The 27,172-nt window shown below is 38.4% G+C and overlaps 1 protein-coding gene across 1 annotated transcript in view; it reads right to left on the bottom strand.

The window, feature by feature from the left end:
• Positions 1-27,172, bottom strand: part of PANX1 (pannexin 1) — a 62,762-nt gene that overhangs the window by 15,068 nt on the left and 20,522 nt on the right. Inside the window, exon 2 of the mRNA XM_044666225.1 lies at positions 6,884-7,023. Coding sequence (XP_044522160.1) covers positions 6,884-7,023 — 140 coding nt within the window. The remainder of the gene's footprint in view (positions 1-6,883; positions 7,024-27,172) is intronic.

The raw sequence follows: 27,172 nt of genomic DNA, 5'->3' as shown, positions 1-27,172 counted from the left end.
CCAAGGCACGGAGGGAGTTCACATTCATGGCTCAGATCAGCTGTAGTATTCCATACAGAAAGAGCCACTGCAAGACATAAATCAGAAATGTAGGGCAATACACCAAATCTAATAGATGCTTGAAGGCCAGACTAAGCAATCTGGACTTGTTTTATTTTTTTATTTCTATTTTTATTTTTAAATACTTACCTTCTGCCTTAGAATCAACACGATGTATTGGTTCGAAGGCAAAAGAGTGATAAGGGCTAGGCAATGGGGGTTGGTTAAGTGACTTGCCCAGAGTCACATAGCTAGGAAGTATCAGATTTGAACTCTGGCTCTTGATCCACTGAGCTACCCAGCTGCCCCCTAGATTTATTTTAAAGGTATAACAGAATCATAGAAACAAGACTGCCACTAATTTCTTCTGGGGAATATAAGCTCTTATGGGTTTCTTCATATTCATCTTGAATGCTGATAAGACAATGGATACACATATGAACTTTGTGTGATCACTGGTCAGATGAACAAGAGTGAGAAGGGGGTAGGCTCTAAACAGAAAGGGACCTCAATTTTCCCTCTGTAAAATGAGGTCGAGAGTTGCTTCTAGCTCTAACAGCTCTGATTTCACAACCTTCCAGATAATCATGTTCAATTTGAGTCTTCAATACTATGGAGGAATATGGGAAAGTTGTCTTGAAGAAGGAAGGAAATAAGGATTTATTAAGTGCCTTCTATGTGCCAGGCACAGTCCTAAGCACTTTACAAATATTATTCCATTTTATCCTTACAAAAAATATAGGTGGTATATGCTATTATTATCTCTATTTTATAGTTGAGGAAATTAAGATAGTGGTTAAGTGACTTGCCCAGGGTCACATAGCTAGAAAGTATTTAAAGTTGGATTTGAATAAGTGTCAACATTTATATAGCATCTACTATATGCCAGAATCTGTGCTAAGCTTTATAATGATTATCACATTTGATACTGATAACAACCCTAGGAAATAGGTGTTATTACTAATCCTATTTTACAGAAGGGGAAACTATAGCCAGGTACTATACTAAGCACTTTACAAATATTATTTCATTTCAAGAGGTAAGTAGGTACTATTATTATCTCCATTTTATAGTTGAAGAAACTGAGATAGAGGTTAGGTGCCTTGCCCAGGGTCACAGGCTATTAAATGTCCAAAGCTGGGCTTTGCCCTCAAGTCTTCCTGATTCTAGGTTTAATGCTCTATCCACTGGGACACGCAGCTACCTCTAAGCAGGGTATTTTTTTTTCCTCTTGTGATTTTTACACATTGAAGAAAACCCTAGCTGGATATAATATAGGCAGAAAAGCAGGCTGAGGGAAGGATGGGAAAACTTCTGATCCTGAAACTAATGGGAGATAGGGGCAGCTGGGTGGCTCAGTGGATTGAGAGCCAAGTCTAGAGATGGAAGGTCCTAGGTTCAAATCTGGCCTCAGGCACTTCCCAGCTGTGTGACCCTGGGTAAGTCACTTAACCCCCATTGCCTAGCCCTTACTGCTCTTCTGCCTTGGAACCAATACAAAGTATTGATTTCAAAATGGAAGATAAGGATTTAAAAAAAATTTTTTTAAATAAAATAAATAAAGTGGGAGGTAGAGGATACAATATAACCATGAAGGGCAGACCCAAATGCTACAACTCATCTAGGAAACTTTTGCTTCTAGCAGACCAAAATACATGAATGTAATGCAATAATATGCTACAAGAAATGATGAATAAGAAAAATATAGAGAATCATGGTCAGATGCATTAACTGATACAAAGTAATAATATTAGCCTGCATATATATAACCTCATTTGATACAACAATTCTTTGAAGTCGGTACTATTTTACAGATAAGGAAACTGAGGCTGAGTTTAAATCACTTGCTCTTCATCACACAGCTAGTAAATGTCAGATGTAGGATTGGAATTCACGTCTTTCTGATTCTGAGGCCAGAACTATATCTAACACATCCCCCAACTGTGGCCAAAAAAGTGAATAACCACTATAGCTATGCAAAGGAAAGAATAACAAAAAGGACAGAGTGTCATTGAGTTATTTTTTTTTCTTCTTCTTTTTTTAAATCCTTACTTTTTGTCTTAGCAACAACTAGGCAAACAGGGCTAAGTGATTTGCCTGAGGTTCCGCAGCTAGGAAATATCTGAGATTATATTTCAGCCTAGGTCCTCCCAGCTCTAGGCCTGGCACTCTCTCCACTGTGCTACCTAGCTGCCCCAATGCCCTCTGATTATAATGACCAACCTTGTCCCAGAAGAAGGAATGAGAAAATGTACTTCCCTTCCTTGCAGAATCAGGGAAATATGGGTATGAAACAAAGACGACATCACCAGTTTCAACTGATGTATAAGATAGATTTTTGCTGAATTTTTTCCTTTCTTTTAAAAATATGTCAATCAATTAGAATTTATTAAGCATCTATTATGTGCCAGGCACTGTGTGCTAAGTGCTGGAGACAGGAAGAGAGGAGAAAACTGTTCTTGCTCTGAATGAGTTTGCAGTATAATGGAGGAAATAATTGGTACAAACCAGATAAGCACAGGATAAATTTGGGATTGTCCCATGGGAAGACACTAAGATCAAAGTGGACTAGGAGAGGTTTCTTGAAGAGGGTGGGACTTTAACTAAGACCTGAAAGAAGCCAGGAGGCAGAGACGAGGAGGGAGAGAGTGCCAAGCATGCAAGTCTGGCTGCAGCCAGTGAAAATGCTTCCAGTGTACCAGGTCAGAGGAACGGCAAGGAGGTGAGTAAAATATAAGAAGGAAGAGGGCAAGTTGGAAAGGGCTTTAAATTGAAAAGCCAAACAGGATTTTATATTTGATCCAGGAAGCAACAAGAAGTCACTGAAGTTTATTAAGAGAGGTGACATGGTCAGAATTTCTGTATGGGCAAGAGAAATAAATTTAAAACTTATAGGGATGTGAAAACCAAATGTAGCAATAATAATTTTTAGAAATGATTAAGTAGATAAGAAAGATGGATTGAGAGTGACGAGGGAGCTTTTATGGTCAAAGCAGAGATCAGAAGGCTGGATTTTGAACCCTGAGGAACACGAGAGCTTGGAAGGCATGATGGGATGGAGTAGAAGGATGTGTTTCTTGTCTGGGAACCAAAGTAGAAAAATTAGGTGCAAGAAACCCTAATCTTGAAGGCCTTTAAAGGTAGACTGATCTAAAGAACTAACCTTAGGAGAGAGGCACTCAGACTGCACCCTCAGGCCAAGGGGTTGGGAGAATCACATTCCAGAAAGATGACACCTCCATAGACCTCTTAAAACACATCCACTTGAGTAAACCTGACTAAAAGAATTTGGGGTGGAGTGGAAGGGAAGAAATGGGGGAAGGGTGCAAAGGGAAATGGCAAAAAGAAAGAAGAAAAATATAATCAGATAGAATGGGTTTCTGCCCTTGTAACCAGGTTTGGGGTATCTTGGTTTGTTGTATTTGCCCTTTATTTTGTTTTTGTGTGTTTCATCTTTGATTACTAAAAAAAAAAAAAGTTCCTTTAATGATGTAATTACTTGTCAGAAGTGACTACCAAAAGAGTTTTGGGTTTTTTAGGACTTAAATAAGGTTCAAGGTTAAAATAATGGTAGTCTTTGGGTTTGAAGGAATGCCTGCCCTAGAACTGGGCACAGCTAAGAAGATGTGAGCTTGGTGCTGTAGTCTGGGGAAAAAGTCTTCAGAGGTTCATAAACCAGTTAACTAAATAATCCAAATGCAAAGAAATTAGAGCGAAAACCATCAGGTGATTTTAAGTTCTGAGAGTAGATTGTGTCATCTATCTTTATAACCAAAATCCCTAGCAGAAAACAGATACTTAATGTATATTAATTGAATTAAATTATTTATTTGATTTAGATAAAAAAAATCTATAGCCTTGAATACTTAACAGGTTATGTTAGAATGAACAAAAGAAGAGGCATTGATTAAACATTATGTTCCAAATATTGTGTATTTCCCACTACTCATAGTATGGAACTTTCTCCTTATTTTCCCCACATACACGTGGCTCAAGTTCCTATGTCTCTCATGGCTCAAGCTGTTTCCCCTGCCTAGAGTTCTCTTCCACTCCTCTCTAGCTACTCTAAAACCCACCTATCTGTCTTTAAAAAAACAAAAAACAAACAAAAAAAACCCAACCCTTATCTTCCCTCTTGGTATCAGTTCCAAGACAGAAGATCATCAAGGGCTGAGAAATCAGAGTTAAGTAACTTGCCCAAGATCACACAGGTAGGAAGTACCTGAGGCCAGATTTGAACCCAAGTCCTTTTGACTCCAGACATGGCTCTCTAGCCACTCTGCTACCTATCTGCCCCTCGCCTATCCTTTAAAGTTCAACTCAAGTCCTCTTCCTTCACGTGAATGGCCAAACCCACAAGGTAATCAGCCTGATGTCTACTTAGAGGATCTCCAAAGGGATCTGCACTTGTCTCTGTGCTGTCAAACATTTTGCTGGCATTAATTAATGCTTTTGATCATTGTCTTAGATGTCATGTTGGCATCCTTCTCAGATAGGCAGATGACAACCCTGGATGGCTTAGCCAACACGCCAGATGATGGAGTCAATATCCAAAAGGATTCTGGCAGACTAGAACAATGGAACAAACTGAACAAAATGAATTTTAGCAGTAAAAATACAAAAATAATGCTCAGGTTCAAAAAACTGTTATTTTCCAGCATGAGACAAGGAAAGGCATGGGGAGGCAGTAGTTTGTATGAAAGGACTCTGGGAGGTTTTGTAGGCTGCAATCTCTATATAAGTGAAATGTGAAGGAACAGGTTTCAGAAGCTAATGTGATCTTGGGCTGTAATAAGAGAGCTTCCAGCTATAGGGAGGGAATGAGCCATCCCTCTGTCCTTGTTAGATTTTACCACAAGCATCACATTCACTTAGAGACTCCATATTTTAAGAGGAAGAAAGGTGACGAATAGCAAGGTGAAGGTAACCAGGATGATCCTAGTTTTCCCCAAACTGAGGTATTAAATTAGGGAAGGCTTAAGGGGGCACTTGGGAGTTTTATTCTGTTAGATGAATGCTTCAAATAGCCTAATATCGCCACTGTAGGAAAATAATAATAATAACAATAAGCATTTTCATAGCATTTTAAGGTTTAAAAAGTACTTTACATACTTCACTATAACGTTCTGAGATAGATGCTATTATTATCCCCACCTTACAGAAGAGAGAATTGAGAAAGACAGTGCTTAAGTGATTTGCCCAGGGTAACACAGCTAGTAACTCTCTGAGGCTGAGTTTGAGTTCAGATCATCCTGAGTCCAAGTCTAGCCCTTTAGCAGAGAAATATTGGTTCCTCCCACTCCACTCCCAGCATGTAAACAAGTATCTCTTGGAAACATGCAAGCTAGTATATCTGGGTTCCTTCTGCTTCTCCAATTTGTACCTGTGAACTCCACCCAAGAACTATGTTTTTCTGGACTATTTTGCTTCCTGGGCAACTAAAGTCTATAGATAACAAACCCTGCTTACCCTTAGGACTGAAATCCAAAAAATCAAGGGGGGGATATGGAGGGAAATCCAGCACAAACAGGAAAAGGGTGCCAACTGTCAGGCCCCGACATGAATAAACATTAGGGGGACTAGAGTGAGTCAGGCAGAAATCCTCCTATAAAAAAAGGGGGAGAATGCTAGTGTTTTGTCTGTGTCCCCCAGCAGAATTAGAGCAAAGTGAACTCCAGTGTTTGGCTTTTCAGGATAGGATAAGCCTGCTGAGAGCTGCATCTTTGTGTTTCTCTAGGCAGATGGGGATTATAAAAGATGCACAACTACTCCATTTGTTTTCACGATGGACAAAAAGAATCAGTGGCTGGCACTGAAGGCTGGCTAAAACAGGGCTCTTCTTTCATGAACGCATCAAAGGCAGTTATGAGCCACTAAATCACTAAGGGAGTTTTCTTCTTGAGAAGTGCCATTTGGTACACTACTAGCAAACTTCATCAACTTTAGAATTATCTAATGTTATTTTCTGCCTTCTGGATAGAGAAGCATCATCCTCTGTGGCAATCTATCTTCCCTATAATACCGAGCTCCAGCTCCAAGGGGAGCCCTGTCAAACCTGCTACATACAATTCAATTCAGTCTGACAAATTAAAATATGAAAAATTAAAAATCAAAACAGAAGGCTGAGAAAAGTATTGCAGTTTCTACATTAATAATATTGTTCAGGTTAATCAGGAGTGTTCAAATCCTGACCCTGTCACACTAACTGTGTGACCATGACCAAATCGCTTTGCAGTTCTGAGACTCTCTTCTTCTGTAATACAAAAGGGTTTTGAATGAATGAAAAACATTAACTAAGTGTTTACCATATCCCAAGCACAGTGCTAAGCACTAGGGATATAAAAGCGAGACAATCCTTGCCTTTAAGAAGTTTCCATTCTAGTGGGGTTAGATTAGATAATAATAATAGCTGGTTTATATAGTGCTTTAAGGTTTGTAAAGAGCTTTATGTACATTTTATCTGAGCTTCCCAACAACTTTGTGAAGTGGATTCTATTTTCATCTGGGAGAGGAAGAAAAGGAGGAAGAGAAGGAATGAGAAAAGGGGGAGGAAGAGAACTTACAGAGTGCTTAGTATATATCAGGCACTTTGCTTTATGAATATTATTTTATTTGATCCCTCACAACAACTCTGGGAGGTACATGCTCTTATTATCCCCATTTTACAGATGAGAAAACTGAAAATTGGTGAAATTAACCGGCTAGCTCAGTCACCCGATGCTAAGCTGAATGTGAAGCAGAATTTGAATTTAGAATTCTTTATTCTGTTACAATACCTAGCTGCCCCACTCTCTCTCTCTCAGGTTCTAATGGTCCGGAGTCATGAAGTTATACCTACACATACCTTGTGGAGACACAAAGGGAGGTTTCCTGAATCACTGTTCAATGGATGCCTTTGCTGAACTGCTGCCCAGCAGTAGGAGTCCACAAAAGCAGCCTGGCGCCAGGAGAAGGAAGTGGGAGAGAAGCAACTTATCTGTGTACCTAGAAAACAAAGCACAATATTGCTAAGAACTGAAAACACCTCTCTCTGTCTACAGTGTGTCTTTATACCATTCCTTCCCCCCAAATCATCCACTTCAACAGACATGAAGCATCTCCTAGGTAGGGGTGGCTGGGGACCAAGAGAAATCATACAGAACAGGTCTCAAGATGATGACAACGTGGACCCTGCCAAGAATCTTAGCGCCCCTGAAAATTAATTTTGATCAATAACATAAGTAAAACCCAGGGGAATTGCCTGTTGGCTATGGGTGGGGAGAGAGGTGGAGGGGAGGGAAAGAAGATGAATCATGTAACCCTGGGAAAATATTCTAAATTAATTAAGTAAATAAAATTTTTCAATAAGAAAAAAAAAGAACTGAATTCCCTTCCAAGTCTGACATTCTGTGTGTGACCCAGGAAGACTAAACAGCAAGGGGGAGGTGATGCGTGTTTATGCAGGTCTGGTCAGAACCTGTACAAGATATGTTGAATAGAAGCAGCTGGGTGGCTCCATCAATAGAGTGCCAGGGCTGGAGATGATAAGTCCTGGGTTCAAATGTGACTTGGCACTTCCTAGCTGTGTGACCCTGGGAAGTCACTTAACTCCAACTGCCTAGCTCTTACCGCCTTGGAAATAATACTTAGTGTTGATTCTAAGAGAGAAGGGAAGGGCTTTTTTTTTTTTTTTTTAAGATATGTTGAGTTATTGCCAGATGTGGTGGTGCACAACATAGCTACAGGAAGACAGAGGCTGTCAGATCGATCTCACAAGCCTGGAAGTTCTGCACGGTGGAGGGCTATTCAAATTGGATATCCTATTTAGAATGATGAGTCCACCAGGGGAAGAGGGTATAAAACTGCCCGAGGAGAGGTGAAGCATCCCGGGGGGGAAAATAGAGCAGGTTAGTCTGTGCGCATCAGAGTGGGATTGGCTTGACTAATTGCTACATTTTCATTCTGGGCAAGAAAGGGAGACTCTGCTGAGTAAGTTAGAATACCAAAAAGTAATTTTCTTCCTGCCTCAGCCTGTGTTCCCAGGCTGCTTTTGGTCTTTCTGCCAGCTGGAAACCCAGGCAACACTTGGGCCATTCATTGGCCCTGTAATCATGCTGGAAGGGTTGACAGAGCAGGATGTGATATAACTAACAGAAAACAGATTCCCACCACCTCAGGGCCTGAACGTAGCAAGCACGTGGGATGCCAATGGGGTGAAAAGCATTGCCAAGAGCACGTAAACAGCTTCACAACTTCCTCAGGCTGGTCCAGATAAGACTTGAGTTTGGCCAAGTCTTTCTGGATGTTTGGTCTCAGTGGAGTTGTTATTGTTGATTCTGTTTTTGGAGAAGCTTGCTCAAAAGGACTCTGTGACTCTAAGAGCCAAGTGTCGGGAACTACCCATTTCTTCTTCTTTTTTTTTTTTTTTTTTATTTTTTAGATAAATTTTCCATGGTTACATGATTCATGTTCTTACTTTCCCCTTCACCCCCTCCTTAACACCCCCCCATAGCTGAGGCGCATTTCCACTGGTTTCTTCATGTGTCATCCATCAAGACCTTTTTCCATATTATTGATAGTTGCATTGGGGTGGTTGTTTAGAGTTTACTTCCCCAACCATGTCCGCATCAACCCATGTGTTCAAGCAGTTGTTTTTCTTCTGTGTTTCCACTCTTGCAGTTCTTCCTCTGAATGTGGATAGTGTTCTTTACCATAAATCCCTCAGAATTGTCTTGGGTTATTTCATTGCTGCTAGCACAGAAGTCTATTACATTCGATTTTTCTACAGTGTATCAGTCTCTGTGTACAATGTTCTTCTGGTTCTGCTCCTTTCCCTCTGCATCAGTTCCTGGAGGTCTTTCCAGTTCACATGGAATTCCTCCAGTTTATTATTCCTTTGAGCACAATAGTATTCCATCACCAGCATATACCACAATTTGTTCAGCCATTCCCCAGGGACTACCCATTTCTGAGGAAGTCTCAGTAGGCAATAAATTATGGGGAGGGGGTAAAAAAGGATGACAAGAATCTCAGGAAAACTGAAGCTCAAATCTTATTTCACATACCAAGTATCTATGTAATTCCAAGTGAGTCACTTAAATTCCCCTTGGCCTCAGTTTCCTTAGATGTAAAATGGAGATAATAATCGCCTACGCTTCAGGTGTTGGGAGGGTCAAACAGGATAATCAAAGTAAAGTCCTTGAATTTCAGCCCTTAACAAGCACTCTCTAGGTGTTGGCTGTTCATGTGAAATCCAAGTTTTTTGCCATCCTAGCAGTCCTCTTCTGGATGCCCTGCAGGTTATAAATGTCTTTTCCAAAAGGAGGCACCCAGCCCTGAACACAATACTCCATATGTTCTGACTGAGGCAGAGGGCAGAGAAACTATTCAATTCCCTAATCCTAAACGCTACGCTTCTATAGCTTTCCTGGCTGTATATGCTATGGGCTTGCACTGAGCTGACAGTCCTCAAAACCATCAGGGCTCTTTCAGATGGATTGCTTGCTAGCTAGCCATACCCCTCCTCTCTCAGACCTGCAGGTTCCCAAAAAATCAGCTTTACAAATGTATAGCTTTACATGTGATCTTATGAAATGCCATACAAAGTGTTCTCACCAGACAAAATCATCTATTTAATTTTTTTAACTCTTACCTTCTGCCTTAGTATCCATTCTAAGACAAAAGAGTAGCAAGAGCTAGGAAACTGGAGTTAAGTGACTTGACCAGGGTCACATAGCTAGGATGTGTTTGAGGTCAGATTTAAACCCAGGTCCTCTTGACTTCAGGTCTGGCACTGTAGCCACTGTGCTATCTAGCTGTCCCTAGGCTCAAGATCATTTAAAACCAGGACTATCTTCTCATGTGCTAGCTTTTCCATCTGAAAATCTAATAAACATGTCATCTATTAGGAGCAGCTGGGTGGCTCAGTGGATTGAAAGCCAGACCTGGAGATAGGAGGCCCTGGGTTCAAATATGATCTCAGACACTTCCTAGCTGTGTGACCCTGGGTAAGTCACTTAATTTAATTGCCTAACCCTTCCCACTCTTCTGCCTTGGAACCAATACAGTGTTGATTCTAAGATGGAAAGAAGGGTTCAAAAAATAAAAAATAGAAATAAAACTACGTCATCTATCCCTTTATCCAAAGCATTGACAAAAAAATGTTAGATAACATAAGTCCAAGTACAGATTCTTGGGGCACTTAAAGATCTACTGAGCTGACATCAATCCTTTAATGACTTCTGTTTAGGTCTTACCTGGCATAGAATCACAAGCTTTTAGAGTTGGATTGGCCCTCAGTGCCCAGTTAGTCTAATCTATAGCTAAAAAGAAATCCTCAATACAACATATTTGGCTTCTACCCTTGCCCTTCCCCTGAATGCACCCTAGAGGCAGAAAGATCTGCTACCATTGGGGTGCCCCAAATTCTCCTCTTACCTCTTTCCTGAGGTCTAGGTGACTCTTTACTCACAGAAGCTACTTGCCTGCTCACAAAGTTTGTGTATGTTGGCAATTACCAACTCTATTCCTTCTGGTGAGAGAAAGGACCGCCAGGCTGATCCTCTCTCTTAACACTGTCTCCTCGGGCCGACTCTCTAAGCCTTCCCCTAGGATCTGCCTCTAAACCCTCCAGCACTGGCATCCACCCTTCTGATGTAGCACAAAGGATCAATGGTCCTTGCCATCCAATGTATTCTTGGGATTTCTAGACCTTTCCATCAGCCCATAGCTGAACTTTTTTGTATTGTCTCCCTCAAGAAGATGAAGTTGCCTTATGGTCTTTGGGATAAGATTGAGAAACTTGGGGGTCAATGACAGAGCAGTTAGATGGATTCATAACTAGTGGATATGCTCTATGCAAAGAGTGTTGGCTGATAAATTATTGTCAACCTGGAGAGGGGTTATTCACTGAACTTTGACGTGACCTTGTCCTTTTTTCCATTTTTGTCACCAATTTACAAAAAGACGTAAAAAGAATGCTTCTCAGATTTACAAAGGATACAAAACTGGAAAAGATAGCTAAGACACTGGATGACAGAATGAGTAGGTCCTCAGTCAAATGGAACAATGCAGTCTTAGTTGTTAAGGCCAAATTTGTTTCCTAGGACTTCATCATGGCAAGTAGTTCTTTTACTTATGAAAATTCTAACCCCTTTATGCCTTAGTAAAAAATCTTTGTGATTTGCTATGGCTGAAAATAAATTCATCACCTTGTGTCAACACATATGTGGCTAAGGTTAAATCACATAGCCTTTCTAGTTTGATTACTGTACCAGAGACCATGCTTTATTTATACAACTTTCAAAAACTCATCACCTCTACATTGCGATAAAACATCACAACAGAATTTGGGTGAAAGAAGATTTAAAAATAAGAGGAATACATGTAAAATATGACTCTAAAAGAGCATTGGATTTGGAATTAAAGTACCTGGATTTGAATCCTGCCTCTGCTACTTATGTACTGTGTGTTCCTGTGCAAGTCATTTGACTTTTTCAAGGCCTCCATTTTCTCATCTTTTAGCAGAGGAGGTTGGATTAGAATAGTTCTTAAAGTTGTTGTTTTTTAAGGCCATGATCTAATCTCAGAATAATGTTTTTAAATGAATAAAAGAAAAGACATAGGATTACAAAAGAAACCAAATGTAAGTGAAAATAAAGATATAATTTCTTTTCCCAACTAAGTTCATGGACCCTTTGAAATCTGTCCACAGATACCTTGGAAGTTCATGGGCCCTAGAATCCTAGAATCCCCAAGTCTTAATCAGAATAAATGAATGAATGAATGAATGAATGAATGAATGAATATATATGCCAGATAATCCCTGCTCAAGCTGTCTCTCCAAAGTCAAAAGCTAACTGATGTAAAACAACTTTTTTAAATCTGTGAAATAACACTATTACCTTCTGCACCTCAAACTGGGAAGCTAGAATTGTACAAGGCAAAAGCATTCCTTTTGGCCAGACTTTTCCTGGTTTCTTACTATAAACAGCTTAGAAAAGGGGGCACAGAAATACACTTGATCTTAACCTCAACAGATTGAAAAGTGATATTTCTTGCAAAGTGACACTTGTTTCACTGCAATTGGCCCAATCAAATCTCATCCTCTAGAGTATAAACTGATAGCTCAGAAAATTGTCCCTTTCAGTATCCACACTTTGAGATACAATGCTCTGAACTACTTGAGAGTGAGAAATTAATATTTTTTTACTGTATTTCTACAGGACGGAGCAAAGGCTATTCAACAGAACAAGGAAAATAATTTGATTAAACATAGAGCAATTTCTAAAGGAACGATTGACACATATGCCTGTGTAATACTGCCCCATTGTGAAGGCAAATGTGTACTTTTCAAATATATGCAACTTAATCACTTTAGCAAAATGCCCAAAATACCCAAAGATACCTGTTTTAGTTTAGTCAAGAAAGAAGGCAGCAAAACATAGTGGGAAGAACAAGTCAGCAGAACCAGATCCTAGTCTTTGTTCTGCAGCTGCCTTGATGTGTGACCTTGGGGACATGGAATAGCCTCTCTGGTCTGAATTTAGTCATCCATTATACATTTATTATTTCTTCATTGAAAGAGTTGGTCTAGATGACCAATTTCTAAGATCCTTTCTGGCTTTAAAATTTAACTCACTGAGGCAGTAATGAACATAGGTAGGAGTCACATACAGGGAAGGTGGATAGATCCTGATAAGACAGAGGTAAACAGAGAGGTGTGTTACCACCAGAGACAAGACCAATACCAAATGGAGCTGAAGTCAAGAAGGGAGAGAAGAGTGTGCCATTGGCACTTTTTTCTTCCTTATTTTTGGTTAAACAAAACTCTGCCATCTTTAAAATGCCACATGATATATATGATTATTATTAGTAATATTTCTATCAAAGAAATATATAATTTCTAAATATACTATAAAATATTATAAATATAATATAGCATATTATATATGTTCTAAAATAATATTAACTAAATATTTTAAAATTTTAATTATAATATTAATGATAACAATATATAACAATAATAATGATAACAACAATAATACTAATACTACTACTAATAATAATGGGAATTCTATTCAGGTAAGCATATTAAAAAGATCAGAATTCACATAAACCCCAAAGTTTATCCTAAAATATCCCCATAATTCAGAGAAGTAAGAAGAAAAAGTATAAAACTGAAAAAGAGAGGAAAAGAAAATGTATGGAAACTATATCTAGTGCATCCTGGAAAGCAAGTCCACCATCTCCCGTCCCATTAAAATGACATACTGCTCAGGCAATAGGTAGTGTATTTAAGGTAGGTATAAGTACTATAGAACATAAACTTCATAAGGAAAAAATCTATTTCATTTTAGCTTTTGGACACCAAGAATCTATCTTGGTGCCTGACATATAATAGGAAGAGTTTGCAGAATTGAAAAATAAGGTCTCTTGGGGCAACTAGGTGGCTCAGTGAATGAAGATCCAGGCCCAGGGATAGAAGGCCCTGGGTTCAAATCTGACCCCTGACATTTCCTAGCTATATGACCTTGGGGAAGTCATTGAACTCTTTCTATTCCCTAGCTGTAAAATGAACTGGAGAAGGAAATAGCAAATGACACCAATATTTTCACCAACGAAACCTCAAATGGGGTCATGAAGAGTTGGACCCAACTGAAATGAATGAACCATAAAAACCTCAGAGATACTTCATGGGTCTGAGTGTCTTAGAGTTGTGGGTTTCTTACAATCTAAATAGCAACAGTTCTGAGACAACTTGGTTCCTATTATGTGTCTAGCACTGTGCTAGGTAATTGGCATATAAGAACAAAAAATATATATATATTTCCTGCTCTCAAGAAACTACATCATATTGGGGAAATAATATGCACAGATGCTTCGGTTGCTTTCTTTACAGCAGCCCTGTGGGTAAGAATAAGAACTGCATCTATTTTATAGATGAAGAAACTGAGACTCCCAGGAAGATTAAGCAACTTGCTCAATGCCACACAGCGGGAGAACTGGGACTAAATTCTAGCTTCTCTTAGCTCCAAATCCTGGACTTCTTCCACTTTATTTTTAGATTCAATATAGGAAACCTTCCTTGGGGTCCATAAAAGAAGAGTGAGTTCTATGGGAAATAACCATGATTTGGGAAGGATGCTGAATATAAAGCCAGCAAAACTGGGAAACCCATTCTTGCTCAACTTGGTGCTTGTCCAGGCTTACTTGGGAATTTCCAACAAATTTCCAATTTTAAAAGAGAAGAAAAAAATGGAAGGGCACAAAAGCAAGTATGATATTATAGTTTTGGAGGCAGCTAAGTGGCACTGTGGATAATGCACAAGCCTAGAGTCCAGAGGATCTGGATTCAGATCTGGAAATATCTATCTTTGTGGCCCTGGCAAGTCACTTAACCCTGATTGCCTAGCCTTTACCACTCCTCTGACTTAGAATTAATACTAAGACAGAAGGTAAGAGTTTTAAAAAGATTATCATGGTTATTATACTTTTAAAATATGCATTCATGTTAAAATATATGTATGATATGTGTATATTTTCTTTTTTTAACAAACTGCAAATAGTTCTGTATTAAAATTTTAAAGTCTTATTTTATTCCTTAATTTGTTTCTTGCTTTTGTTGATAGGTTACTAGATCTTAATAGTGAAATTATTTTTAAAAAGAAATGACTTTAAATATGAAAGATCATTATTGTGCCCAATTATTTTCCAATTCCATGGATGAATAATTCAGAAAGCACTAAATCTGAAGGAAGAGATTTAGATGTAGACTCATAGATTTGGATCTGCATAGGTCCCCTAACACTAAATCTAATTCCCTCATTTTATAGCTGGAAAACTGAGGCTCTGAGAAGTTAGAGAACCTGTCCTAGGTCATACAAGTGATAAGTAGCTTAACCGGGATTCAAATCCTGATTCTTTAAATATAAATCCAGTCTTTTTTTCTAATATGTCTCAGCAATTTCTATAAAAAAGGATAAGGATAAATAAACACTAAAATAAACTACAGATGGAGAATGAAGCCTGGAGATAGGAGGACCTGAGTTCAAATCTGACCTCAGACATTCCCTATGTAATCCTGGGCAAGTCACTTAACCCCAATTGCCTTACCACTCTTCTGCCTAAGAATCAATACTCAGTATTGATGCTAAGACAAAAAGTAAGGATTTAAAAAATAAATTAAAATAAAATAAATTACAGATACTGTAAGCTCTATGAGGGTAGGGATTATATCTTAATTAAATTATGTATATTTGTATGTTATATATATTATGTATATTACATTATGTATATTAAATAAATTATGCCCCTCCCAAGGGCAGTGCTTTGCACATAGTGGATGCTTAATAAATATTACTACTTAGATGGGATTGTCCTTTTAATTATATTGGCTCTGTCCTCCCTCCATAAACTGGATTTCTCCAATTACTTAAATCTGACTTTATTTGTATAAAAATGTTTATGTAGTTCCAGGGTGTTGTTTTTTTGAGAGGTACACTCCTAAGTATTTTATTTTATCTATGGTTATTTTAAATGGGTTATTTCTTTTTGTGGTGACAAAGAACTGGAAATTGAGAAGATGCCCATCAATTGGGGAATGGCTGAAAAAGTTGTGGTGGGGCAATTCTGAAAGACTTATGACAGGGAATGCTATCCAACTCCAAAGAAAGAACTGTTGGAGTCAGATGGATATAGATCAAAGCATACTGTAATCTTTCACATCAGTGTATTTAGGGTTTTATTTTGGGATTTTGGTTTTGTATGAGTGTGTTCTTATAACAATGACTAAAAATATGAAAGTGTGTTTTGCATGATAATAAAAATTTTAATTTTGAAAAAATTATAGCATATGAATGTGATGTAATACTACTTCACAGTAAGAAATGATGAGCAAGTTAATTTAAAAAATAATGGGATGGGGGCAGCTGGGTAGCTCAGTGGATTGAGAGTCAGGCCTAGAGACAGGAGGTCCTAGGTTCAAATCCAGCCTCAGCCACTTCCCAGCTGTGTGACCCTGGGCAAGTCACTTGACCCCCATTGCCCACCCTTACCACTCTTCCACCTATGAGACAATACACCGAAAGTTAAGGGTTTTAAAAAAAAAATAATGGGAGCAGCTAGTGTTATAAGGAAATGAAGTAAATCTTTGAATCTTTTGGTAAAAGGAAGGGATAAAGGTGAGGTAGGTATTAGGAGGAGGAATGAAAGGGATAGCTGAATGTAGGGAAGGAAAGAATGAGGTGGTATATTTGATTGGTAAGGGAATAGGTGGGGTATTCAGGGGAGGCAGCTTAAAACAGGCTAGAGGCTAAGGTTAGAGACAGAGGGCACTGGGGGAGTAGGCTAAACCCTTCAAGGCAGGAAAGGTATCCCTATGGACATAAAGGAGTTGGGCCAGTCAGAAGTGTTTAAATCTGCCTTGAGGGTTTTCTCTTGTTAGTTTCTCAAGTCCCTTGAGGGAGGAGTCGAAAGGCTCCTCCCTGCCAGTCAAACTGATGGCAGGAAGTCTCGGGTAAGGACTTCCTGCCAAGATGGATGCCCGCAATTCCCTCAAGAAATAAAGAGAAAATAATTCCTTCCCTCTTCAACCTTTGCTTAAATTTTTGACAATGATTCACCAGAGGGTTTGAGTAGGTAACAAAGGGGGTTTTATTGATATTAGGGTTGATCAGAAAGGAGAGAGGGGTTTAGGGTTTTGTATTAGCCAATAGGGAGTAACTGAAGCTGGGGGAAGGGTCAGGAGAGGGTTAGACTGAGGGAGAGCCTGCTCTCCCAGTCTGAAGATTTGGCTGCCTTAAAGTAAAGTATATACTAGATCAATAAAATAAGAGATAGGTTGATTCAAAGATGTTCTACTTGCCTACAGAAAACTAAAGCCCAACAAAGTCTAATCACCAAAACCAAAACCACCGTTTCTCCCAGAGCCCAAAGGGAAAATCAGGTAAGATAATAGGGGTATAATATGGAGAAGGTCAGGGAAAGGTCCAGAGAAATCAGCTAGGTTCAAATTGCCAGAGACAAAAAGCAAAGGCCAAAGCAAAGTCAAGAGCCAAAAGCAAAGCCTCAGTTGGCTCTCTTCAAGCCTCAGGTTCCAACTGACTTTCTCTGAAGATTCCAAGGCTTAACTGCCAGGGGTGTTTTATAGTTGACTCCTGCAAGAGCAAAAGCCTCTGTTGCATCCTTGCATTACACTAGGTAGTACAGTGGATTGAGTGCCTGGCCTAGAGATGGGAAGATCTGGGTTCAAATTTGGCCTCAGACCCTTCTAGCTGTGTAACCCTGGGCAAGTCAATTAACCCTAATTGCCTAGTCCTTGCTGCTCTTTTGTCTTAAAAATGATACTGACAGAAGGTAAGAGTTAAGTTAAGTTAAGAGTTAAAAGGGGGAAAAATGTGGAAAGATCAACATGAAGTTACAAAAAGCAAAACAAGCAGGACCCAGAGAAAATTTTATATAGCAACAGAAATGTTGTCTGAAGAATAATTTGCACATGTCCACCTCAGAAATAGAAACAAGTAAGACATGGTTTTATATATACATATATCTTTTTTTGTTGAATGATGCCTTTTCTAGTGTGGTGAGGGGAGGGAGCAAGGATATACCTGGGAACTTTAATGTTACAAATAAATAAAGAAAAAAAATTCAATGTTATTGATGTGAAGGGAAACTATAGAGAGTCTGCTTCCCTGGAGAACCTTTTTTTTAATACACAAATGAGATGATCATCTATTTCCAGAAGAGTTAGGCCTCCACACATTTAGGGACAGTGAGGTTTCTGATGCTATTTTTTGCAATTATTATATGTGCAAATAGTTTTGCTGAAATAGAAAGTCTTTTTGATCATAGGAGTGACTTAGATCATCTAAACCAGATTCTGAGTCAAAGATTTATTAATCCAAAAACAAAGATGTCATCACCATGACTACTGCCAGGATCTATGAAATTACAGGAATCATGACAACTGTTGTAAATGGTCATAGGACTTGATTATAAATATAGCAGCTCACCAAAGGGCTATTAGTGGTATCAGATGATGCAGTGGGGGCAGGGGAAGGGGAAGGCAAAGAATTCAAGAACATTCTAACCTGACACACTTCTAGATTACTTATGTTTTTTCTTTGACAGTTAAGGAAATGGGGCTAGAGAGGTGGCAGTTTGCACAGTCACTTGGGCAGTGAACAAGGATTTATTAAGCTCCGTGCACTGTCCAAGGCATTAGAGATACGAAGACCAAAAAAAGTTCTTACCCTCAAGGAACTTATATCCACTAGTGGAGACAATATGCCAACAACCAATAAGCACTTATTAAGTACCCACCATGTGCCAAACACAGTGCTAGGAAATGGAGATATAGGTATAAAGAATTCCTCCTCCCAAGAAGTTTATAACAAAAGGGATATATGCAAGCAGAAGTGGGGAGAGGGAGAGGGAGATCAGAAAGGATAGGGAGAGAAAGGAAAAGTCAGAAAAAAGAGACAGAGAGAGAGAGAAAAAGGGAAAGAGAAAAAGAGAAAAGAGAGGTGAAAGCAGGGTAGAGAAGAGGAGAGAAAGACAGAGAGAGAAACAGAGAGAATATAAATAAACACCAAGTAGTTAAACAAAGTAATTTGTGAGGAAGGACACTAGCAGTTGATGGAACAGGAATAACTTTGTTCAGAAGACAGGGTTTGCTGTGTATTTTTTAATGGAAAATTGGGGGAAATGGGACTGTTATGATGGAGTAAAAAAAATGCAAGGTAGTTGCAGAGGTTGGGGTACTCTCAGCTGGAAAGATTAAAGACATCATATTTAGGGTAGGGCATATGGCCAGCAAAGTGGCTCAATGCATAAAGTGCTGGACTTGGAAAAAACTTATCTTTCTGAGTTCAAATCCAGCCTCAAACACTAGCTATGTTATCCTGGGCAAATCGCTTAACCCTGTTTGCCTCAGTTTCCTAATTTGTAAAATGAGCCTGAGGAGGAAATGGCAAACCACTCCAGTATCTTTGCCAAAAGAGCCCCAAATGGAGTCACGAAGAGTTGGACACAACTTTAAAATGACTGAACAACAACAATATGAATTGGGCTTTGAACAAAAATAGGAATTTAAAGAGATAGAAGTGAGGTAGGAATGCATTACAGACTTGGGGGATGAACTGTACAAACACATGCATAAGGGAGATGGGATGTTACATGTGAGCAAGAGCAAGAAGAGAGGCCCACAGAGGGAACTCAGTTAAGTAGGGACAGAGACAGGACTAGAACTCAGCTCTTCTAACTCTTACTTCATTGTTCTGCTATGTCAAATTGTCACTCTTAAGTTCACAAAAGTTCTACTCATTATAAATCATGAAAGAGAAGGGGCACTTATACCCCTTCAGGACAACAAGGGTAGTCTGCATGTACCCTCAAGCCTGATTTACCAACTATAGATCAATGACCCACTTTTTAAAGTTTTATTTATTTTTAAAACTCTTACATTCTGTCTTAGAATCAATGCATATTGGTTCCAAAGCAGAAGAGCAGTAAGGGCTAGGCAACTGGGGATAAGTGATATACCCAGAAACACACAGCTAAGAAGTGTCTGAGGTCAAACTTGAACCCAAGAGCTCACATCTCCAGATCTGGCTCTCTATCCACTGAGCCACCTAGCTGCCTCAGATTCTCTTCATTTTAAACAAGCATTTATTAAGCACCTACTATGTGCCAGGCACTGTGCTAAACTTTACAAATATAAACTCATTTGATTCTCACAATAACCCTGGGAGGTAGGTGCTGGTATTATCCCCATTTTACAGTTGAAGAAACTGAGGCAGGCAGCAATTAAATGAGTTGCCTGAGTTCACTCAGCTAACAAGTATCTTGGATTAAATTTGACGTTGGGTTTTCCTGACTCCAAGTCCAGCACTATATAAATATTTATTTCCTCCCTCCTCTCCCTCTATCTACTGTTCCACCTGGCTCCCATTTGTTCCATTTGGATCCAATGGCAAAACCAGCAGCAATGAGGGTAAGATGAAAAGAGGCAAATTTGAGGTCAATGTTTGGGAAATTTTTCTAACAATGAGAGTTGTCTAAAATTAGAATGGGTTGTCTAGAGAAGTGATGGATTCCCCCTCTCTGGAGGCACAGAGAGTGGACTACGGAGATTCTTTTGTGGATGGACTGGACTAGATGGCCACCCAGGTTCCTTCTAATGCTCACATTTTGGGATTCTCTAACACCAACCCAAGCAAGCACTCTTTTCCTATTTTATCTGGAATGGTAAGTAGGGGCTCAATAAATGTATTTGTTAACTGAATGACTGTGTTCGACTGTCTTAAGACATTTTTAAGACACTGATATCCTATCTATGATTGATGTCAACAATTTCATAAGCCCAAAAGGGACATTCTCATATTTGCTAATAAGTGGCATTACCACTGAGTTTTGCTTAATATGGAAAGAGAAAGGCTCAAAAATGAAACTGAAAGTTCTTTTCTTTCCGCTGTTATATAAAATGAGTCACAAGACCCTTTAGAGAAAAAGGAAAATTTCTCAAAAGCTCATTAAGAAATAGTAGAGGGAAAAAAATCTGTTTACAATGGAAACCAAGTTGATTTTCATAGACCATTATCTAGGATTCTTCACTAAAGTCGTATTTTGAAAACACATTATAAGACTGAGGTGACCAAGGTCAATGCCAGCCTAACAAGTACTAGCAGATCTTACCTTCAACAAAAAGTTATGGGTTCACCAACATGCCATCTGTCATTAAAGGATAATAGATAGATTTAGGGTAAGAAAGGAGCTCAGAGGCCAGTGAATTTAATTCCCTTTCTTATTTTAAAGATGAAGAAATGGAGGCCTAAAGAGGTTATGACTGGCTGAGAGTCACATAGCTAATAAGAGGCAATATCTGAACCCAAATCTTTTTTGATTCCAAGGCTAGTACCCTATCTGTGTAATGCAGGATGGATGCAAGAAGAGATCTTGCATCCATCCTGCATTACATCTGCTATGTCATTTCCCCTCTTAATGCTCATGAGAATTGGCCATGATGACTTTTGGGGCTTTGGCAAAGTGTGAAATACTCTACTAAAGTATAACTGGAGGATGGTATTCATTGTTCGTAGGGTTTACTCACAGAGATGTTTGAAACCATGGAACCTTGAAATGCTGAATTATGAATTAAGATAAAGCAATTATTCCTGGGATGGCACAATGGGTAGAGTGCTGGACCTCAAGTCGGGAACACTCAATAATACTAGACATACCACAAAGAAATCAAAGAAAAGGAAAAGAGCTTACATGTACAAAATAATTATAATGATTCTTTTTGTAGTGGCAAACAACTGAAAAACCAAAGGATTGTCTAAAAACTAGGGAATGGCTAAAGAAATGATGGTATACAAACATCATGGAATATTATTGCATCTTAAAAAAATAGTAAAAAGTTACAGATAGCCTCTCACCGAGAGGTCTTATATCTAGAATATGTAAAGAACTTTCTCAACTGTATAAGAATAAGAGCTATCCCCCAATTGAGAAATGGCCAAAAGTATGAACAGACAATTTTCAGATGAAGAAATCAAAGCTATATATAGTTATATGGTAAAATGCTCCAAATCATTATTGATTAGAGACTGGAAACCAAAACATTTCTGAGATATCATCTTACAATCACTGGATTGACTAAAATGACAAAAATTTAAAATGAAAAATGTTGGAGGAAATATGGGAAAATGGGGACACTAATTCGCTATTGATGGAAATGTAAACTAATCCAGCCACTGTGGAGAGCAATTTGGAATTACACCCAGAGAATTATAAAACTGTGTATACCCATAATATTGCTGGATCTGTTTCCAAAGGAGTTCAGGGAAAAAGGGGGAAAAAAACTATATGTTTCAAAATACATATAGCAGCTCTCTTTGTGGTGGCAAAGATCTTGAAATTGAAGGGATGCCCATCAAATGGGGAATGGCTAAATAAATTATGGTATATGATTATGATGGATTAATATTGTTCCATGAAAATGACAAGCAGACTAATTTTTTAAAAACTTGGGAAGGACTACATGGGATAATGAACAGCAAAATGAGAAGAACTAAGAGAACATTATATACAACTACAGAAATTATACTTGAAGAGTAACTTGTGAATGTCACCTCCAGAGAATGAACTGAAAAATGGAAACATGAAAGACATAATCTACATATACATGTATAGGGAGAGGAGGGGAGGATTGATATACTTGTAAATTCTATTAATAAGGAAAAAAGTAATAATAAATGGAATTGTTTCAGAGAAACTTGGGAAGATATATTTGAACTGGTACAAAGAGAAGTAAGCAGAACCAAGAGAATAATTGATACAATAACAACAACATTGTAAAGACAACTTTGAAAGGCTAGATAGAACTAATGCAATGACTAAGCATGATTCTAGAGACCCATTATGAAGCATGTTACCTCCCCCTGATTCATGATGTAGATTGGACGTAACATTTTTTTTTATCCCTTACTTTCTGTCTTTGTAACAACTCTAAGACAGAAGGGCTGGACAAATAGAGTTAAATAACTTGCCCAAAGGAAACATCTGAGGTTACATTTGAATTCAGGTCCTCCAAACTCTAAGCCTGGAAATCTAACTACTGAGCAATCTAGCTGCCCTTAGACATATATTTTTAGACATGGTCAAAAGATGATAAATCTGTTGCAGATATAGTTAGCCTCAGTTATGTGATTTCTTCTAGCTCTGTTCAGAAGCACACAAATAGAAGTGAAGAATCTGATGGAGGTATTAGAGTTTGACAGGGTCTCATCATTAAAGGAAAAAGGGAGTAAGAGATTCAAGAGTAAAGACTGTAAAGTAAGAGTGGTGAGTTAAAGTTATGAGTGATTAAGACTGGAAAGGGAGAAAAGTGAAATTATCAGTGATGGCTTTGGAGACTACTGAGTGATGGAAGGACTAGAGATCCCAGTAAAGATGAAGAACTTGTTTAGAAGGTTAAGGTATAGGAAGAGATAGAATAATAGAAGGCTAGATAAAGAAACAGCAGATTTGGTAGGAGGAGTTAGAAAGATTTTGTTGAGAAAAAAGGATATACTGGTTTTGCTGCTGAGTCACATCAACAAGCATTTATTAAGGGCTAAGCAAAAATATCTTGCCTGGATAACTATGAATATTGAGCTTAGATTCAAACCAAAATGGAACAAGAACTACTTAGCCCTCAGAGTTTATAGGAGTTTGTCTAAATTAGAGGTAGTTTAAGATGAGGTTTACATGCTTTGTAATTTAAAAATCTTGAACACCAGATGTTTTAGTTCACCTTCTTTCTTTTGATTACTAGTAATGTATCCTTTGAAAATTTTAAAGTCTAATTAAGCTGTGGTGAAAAAAGCTACTAAACCTGGTGAAGGAAAGAATGGGGAAGACATGACCACAGGCTTCACATACATGAATGCTATCATGTGGAAAAGAGATTTGGCTTTCTTCGTTTGACCCCAGAAGACGGAACCAAGAGCCATTAATGGGAAGAGGTTAAGAAAAAGTGCATTTGGGTTTCATGTCAGGAAACACTTCCCAACAATCAGAGAGCAATCCAAAAGGACAAAAGGTGGCTTTGAGAGTTTTTCAGTCCCATCTCATTGGTTGTCATCAAACAGAGCCTGGATAACCACTTACTGACTATGACTATTAAGAAATTCCTGTCATATCTGGGTTGGACTGGATAGCCACCAAGATCCCTCCCAGTTATGAAATTCTGTAACCCTGTAACCAAGTCTGACTAGGAAAAGACTAAGGACAGCAGTAGTATATTATGGGGTGGTGGTGGTGGTAGTGGAATGCCCAATGTAAGGAATATAAAATAGAAGTAAATACTAGAATGGGGGAGAAAACAAATGAACCAAAAAATAGAACTGAGAGAGAATCTCAGGTATAAGAATCAAGTCCTATTTCAGCAAAGAGTTCAATTTCCTCACATCAGGTATTATCACTGCAATACTATATAAATGTTTCTAGAAATTTGACAAAGTTGTCTGTATTCCTATAGGAAGGCAAATTATAGCTTCATGGCCATGTATTCATTCATCATTCATTCATTCATCATCAATTTGGTGTTCATAAGTAGAATCCTGCCTATATCTGAAGTACTACCCTCATTTAAAGGTTTTCATTCCCTGTCTCTCCCTGTTCAAGTGTTTCCCATTTGCTAAAGCCCAAATCAAATATCTTTTCTTCCATGAAGCCTTCCTTGATCCTCCCCCTGGTAACAACATTCCCATTTGGGTCTCCCTAGCACTTTGTTTTGCAAATCTCCAATTTACTTACCATGTGATATTATATACTATAACCATCTGTGTTTGTGACTTAAACCCCTGATAGACTATAAATTCCATAAGATTTTTATCTTATGAAGCTTATCTAAACTTTGTGTCTCCACTAGCACAGAGCTCTACGAACTGTAGGTGCTTAATAAATGTTTCTCATAGAAAATAATGCAAAAAGTCTAGTATTTATTGGTTAAAACCCAAATTGTTTAGTGTCTTCCCAACCACTGAATTTCCATATATCTTATGACCATTAAATTAATAAGCACATTGATATACTGACATTTATTTTTTAATGCTAATACTGGAAGTAATAATTTTTTTAAAGACTCCTTTGTGATAGAGCTAGAAGGGATCATAAAGATCATTCTTGCTTTAAAAATAAAAATGATTCAGGCAGGTAAGTGGATCAGAGTGGATTGAGAGTCAGGCCTAAAGATAGGGGATCCTTGGTTCAAATCTGACCTTAGACACTTTCTAGCTGTATGACTCTGGACAAGTCACTTAATCTCAACTGCCTAGCTCTTACTGCTCTTCTGCCTTGGAACCAATACTCAGTATTGATTTCAAGATAGTAAGTAGGGGTTTTTAGAAGATAAAGCAAAATAAAGAAGTTAGGTAGTGAGTTGCCTATAGTTGAATCTAAAATACATTTAGAGTTAGGAGACCTGGGTTCAAAACCCATCTCTAACATTTTCAAGCTTTGTGACCCTGGACAAACTAAACCTTTCTAACCTTCAGTTTCTATTTTTATAAAATGAAGATTAGATTAGGTCCCTTTAGCCCTAAATCCATGATCTTATGCTTATAGTTAGGTCTAAACCTTGTCTCAATTCAAAGTTATTATTTTTTTTAATACTGCAAGAGTGAAGAAAGGAAAGAACAAAGGAGAAAGGAATTGGGGGGGGGGGGGCTTGGGAGGAGGGAAAATGAACTGTTTTTTTTGCCTGATATGCCTGGGATCTTTTACAATCCAATGGGAAAAAAACAACAACAACAAACATTTTCTATTTAAGGACTATTTTCACAATCATAACTTAAAAAAAAAATCCCATTAGTGACATTTCCAGTCTAGAGAACACTGCTATTTAATGTTTTTCCCCAGATCTTTGAAATAGGACTGTAAAGTACTAAGACTAATCCTTTATAAACTACACAGAAAACTATTTTTTCTTACGGTGTAGCCAGGCCTTATACATGCTGAAAATCACCCTGCCACTCTTCCTGGGAAAATATGTGCCTTTCTCTAGTCATCCCAAATTTGTGGTCCACTCAGCTGATGACTAAGCTGCAGTCCCACAGGGAAAGTGTCCTGGCCGCAGCAGCTACAATGACTGAACTTCTGCTCACACCTTGATCCCTGTCCCTGAAAGTCCAGCAACAGTAAGGAACAGATCCATCTGCAGTTCCTGACTCCAGAACCTGGCCAGACTTGGCTACTTCCTAGGACAGGCCACAAGACCAAAGTCAGAAGAAAAGGTCAGGCACCATGGATCCTCCGCATTCTCAGCTGCTATATTCCTACTGTGCTATTAATGGGTGGTGCTGAGTTCTAACCTAGCTCAGGGTTCAGGTCATCCTGGGACATGTGCCTTAGTGATCTCCCTACCTGTTTAAGACCTAAGTCTAGTACATATCAGGAAATGGAACTTCACCTGAATGGAAAGCCTCTTTTCTATTTTCAATTTTTTAAAAATTACAGGATCACAGATTTAGAACTAGATGGGATTTTAGTCCAACCCCCTCATTTTACATACAGGTGAACAAAATGAGTTTCAAGGAGATTGAGTGTTTTGCCCAAATTTGCCCAAAAGTCACAAAGATAGTAATTGTTAGAAATGAGAGGTGAATTCAAGTTCTCTGATTCCTCACCAGTGCTCTTAGCACTATATCATGCTGCCTCCCCAGGAAATATGGAGACAGAATCCAAGGTCTGTTGCCAATTCTTTAAACAACGGACCTCTAGAACCTAAAGTCTGGCTCTAACCTAAGTTCCCGGCTTATTTCACATGACTTCCCTTTACAACTATTATTACAGCCAAACTAACTGGAGAGGCTGCTAACTATGTCTCTGTATCCCATATTGACATTCCTTCTTTTGCCTCCATTCAATTGTCCAAGCTGTCCCCAATGGCTAAAATGCACTCTCCTCCCCTCCACCTTTCAGAAACCTTATGCTTGATCAAATTTTCATTCAGGTGACCTCTCCACTGTAAAGTTGTTAGTTGCCCTGAAACTATTAGTGGTTTCTTCATCCTCAAATGGCCTTGTATTTCTCTACAAACAAATTTTGCCTCCAAAGGAAGCACATAAGCTCTCTGAGAATAGGGTTCGTTTAGTTTTTGTATACCCAGGCCCTTGTACATACTAGGAAAATAGTCATTGTTCTCCCTTTCTCTGAAAAGGTAATAAGCTTATAAAATTCATTCACCCATCAGTCTCCTTCAAGTCTCAGCTAAAATCCCACCTTCTGCAAAACACTTCCCATTCCCCCTTCATGTTAGTGTCTTCTAAATGAGATTACATTCAATTTATCCTGTATCTTATCTGTATAAAATTGTTTACATGTTGCTTTCCCATATACTGTAAGCAATCCTTTCACCATTCTTCATACTTCCAATGCTCCATACTGTGCCCAGCATATAAGCATTTCATCAATCAATAATGTATTTTATTATAATTTATTCTTATTAATATTTATTATACTTTATTAAATACCTCCTCTATGCCAAGCACTCTGATAAGGGCTAAGGATACAAAGATGCAAAAGACAGTCAGTATCAGGCCTCAAGATTCTCATAATTTAATGGGGGAAACAACATGTAAATTAAAAAATATATATGCATATATATGCA

This window comes from Gracilinanus agilis, chromosome 3 (assembly GCF_016433145.1).
Source record: "Gracilinanus agilis isolate LMUSP501 chromosome 3, AgileGrace, whole genome shotgun sequence".
In the NCBI taxonomy this organism is placed as follows: domain Eukaryota; kingdom Metazoa; phylum Chordata; class Mammalia; order Didelphimorphia; family Didelphidae; genus Gracilinanus; species Gracilinanus agilis.
Note: the sequence above shows the minus strand (reverse complement) of the source record. Positions and strands in the feature narration are given on the sequence as shown.